This window comes from Echinococcus granulosus (genome assembly GCF_000524195.1).
Source record: "Echinococcus granulosus chromosome Unknown EG_S00033, whole genome shotgun sequence".
Taxonomy (NCBI): domain Eukaryota; kingdom Metazoa; phylum Platyhelminthes; class Cestoda; order Cyclophyllidea; family Taeniidae; genus Echinococcus; species Echinococcus granulosus.
This window is the reverse complement of record NW_020170413.1, coordinates 486,634-488,690: the sequence shown is the minus strand read 5'-3', so window position 1 is coordinate 488,690 and position 2,057 is coordinate 486,634. Positions and strand designations below refer to the sequence as shown.

General features: G+C 38.5%; 1 protein-coding gene across 1 annotated transcript in view; it reads right to left on the bottom strand. All coding sequences in view use genetic code 11, as the record gives it.

The window, feature by feature from the left end:
• Positions 1–496: 496 nt before the first annotated feature.
• EGR_04938 (Fatty acid-binding protein) overlaps positions 497–2,057 on the bottom strand; it is a gene marked incomplete at both ends in the record, with an annotated part of 4,975 nt that continues 3,414 nt past the window's right edge. Inside the window, one exon of the mRNA XM_024494187.1 lies at positions 497–553. Coding sequence (XP_024351424.1) covers positions 497–553 — 57 coding nt within the window. The remainder of the gene's footprint in view (positions 554–2,057) is intronic.

The window sequence follows — 2,057 nt, the reverse complement described above, 5'->3', positions numbered from 1 at the left end:
CCGTCGGTAGTAATGCCTGACACATAACAATTAATCTTTCCAACAAGTAATTTGGAACTACCACAAACCAGATAATAGGAGTAAATATTTTTGTCTTTATTTAGACTACTATTTTCGGATGCAGCTCTACCTACTTCACCGCATAACGGTGCAATTACTAATGAAATAAATTACTGATGTTATCGAAAAGAAATGAAGGGGTGTTGAAGTGGACTAATGGACCATACGACCACCCAAGGGAAAAAACCACTTAGTAATTCATGAGTTGATGCAATTATAGTAAAGTAGATATACATACAGTGGTAGCTTGCCCGGATCTTTAAAGAACAGAAATCGGGCAAGAAATAAGTCAGGAGAGTAGTACAACTTTAAGGGCGGAGTTAAGCTTATGAGGCGAATAGAAGGAGGCGCACAAACATACGTCGCTTTAAGCTGTGGAATGTTTCTTTGTCTTACAAAACTCACCCATTGCTGCCTCAACTTCCCTTTTGTGTTGTCAGTCCTTCACTCGACGATACATCCTCACGCTGACAAGTTCTTCTACGCGTATTGTCTAAAAAAAGGAGGAACTGACAAATTAAATAAGTCTTCCGTTAGGTAAATGCTTAAAGAAAATACACTTAAAGTGCAGACTTTTGTAAGGGACAATTAAGTAGCATTCGCTACACCACTCGATCCCCCCGCTGGTAGCATGGGTAAGCCTCCTCCTGCCACCTCTATTATCGCCCCATCCATAAGGCTTTAATTAAGCCGCTTCTCCGATTTACTTGTTTTACTGCACCTCTAGAGACGGGTGGGGTGGAACTTGACAACTTTGACAGCTGACGGTGGCAAACCTAATAAGGCCTTTTGCACCTCAGAAGAAACACTGAAGAGAAGCAAAAATTACGTCCTCAAACTTATAAATAATTAATTTGTTTACTTTAACCACCAGGTAATCTGAAGAAAGACAGTCTTTCTACCTAGTCTTTTAATCATAGGATATCTTACTTATAATTAATTAAGATAGAAGGAGAGAAATATGGAAATGGTAATTATTTTATTACTGAAAGACTGTCCAAGTCATTTTCCTTCTCCTCCTTTAAAAATAAAATTAAAAAGAAGAAGAGAAGGAAAGGGGGAAAAGGAGGCAGCGGATCGTTTTTTTGTACCGAAGATGTCACCGACTGGGGGAAAATCCGTACTTCCATTTAGATAATTTTTTCAGACAATAGGAACCACATTTTCTTCTGACATTGATTTGTTTTGTTCGTAAAAAGTTTTTTTTCCATGATTTAGCGTAAAACTGCCTGAGGGGAGGTTCCCATTATTACTACCTAATCAGCAGATTTAGGCAGACTTCTGCTTGTAGGGGAACTTTACACCACTTTTAGTAAGTGGAAAATTAAAAAGACTCTTTTTTCAGCGATTCTTTCAAAACCCGAATAATCAAGGTCTGGTGTTTTTTTTCTGACATTGGTTAAATAGGCCCTAGTCAAGTTAAGAAATGTCTCTGACCAAATCCCAAAAACGTAAGAAGAGGGAAGGCGCTTAATTTTATCTCAAACATGGAAAATATTTGGGCGGATGTAGTCAATCCCTATCGCTTCCTGTTCTCCTTCCCTCTTTCGAGGTTAGAAGTATTTCCCCATGAAAATATGGGCTAAGCCGGTGATATGGAGGGACAGTAAATTCCCACTGCCCATAATCTCATTAAACGCAATTTAAAAGGGGTACGTTCACGCCTTTCTGAGGTGCCCATTTGAGCCGATGCTAACCTCAAGTAAATAAATTAACTGCAGAAAAGTCTCCTTTGAGTTTTGTTGTTCTCTCCCTTCTCGCCTCAAATCCGCAAAGTATTTCAAGACTTGAAGGGGCTACCAACAGAATGCATCGCGTAAAATCGCATGAGTTGAAGTTGCGAAGACGAATCCATCAATTGAATCAAGTTGAAAATTTGAATAAATTTAAAAACACACATATTTACTGGAAAAAATATATTGGAAAAGCTAATTTCGTCCGTAATCGGTGAGGAAATAACTCATCTTTCAGTAAGTTTTAGAAAGGAAATTGAGCGT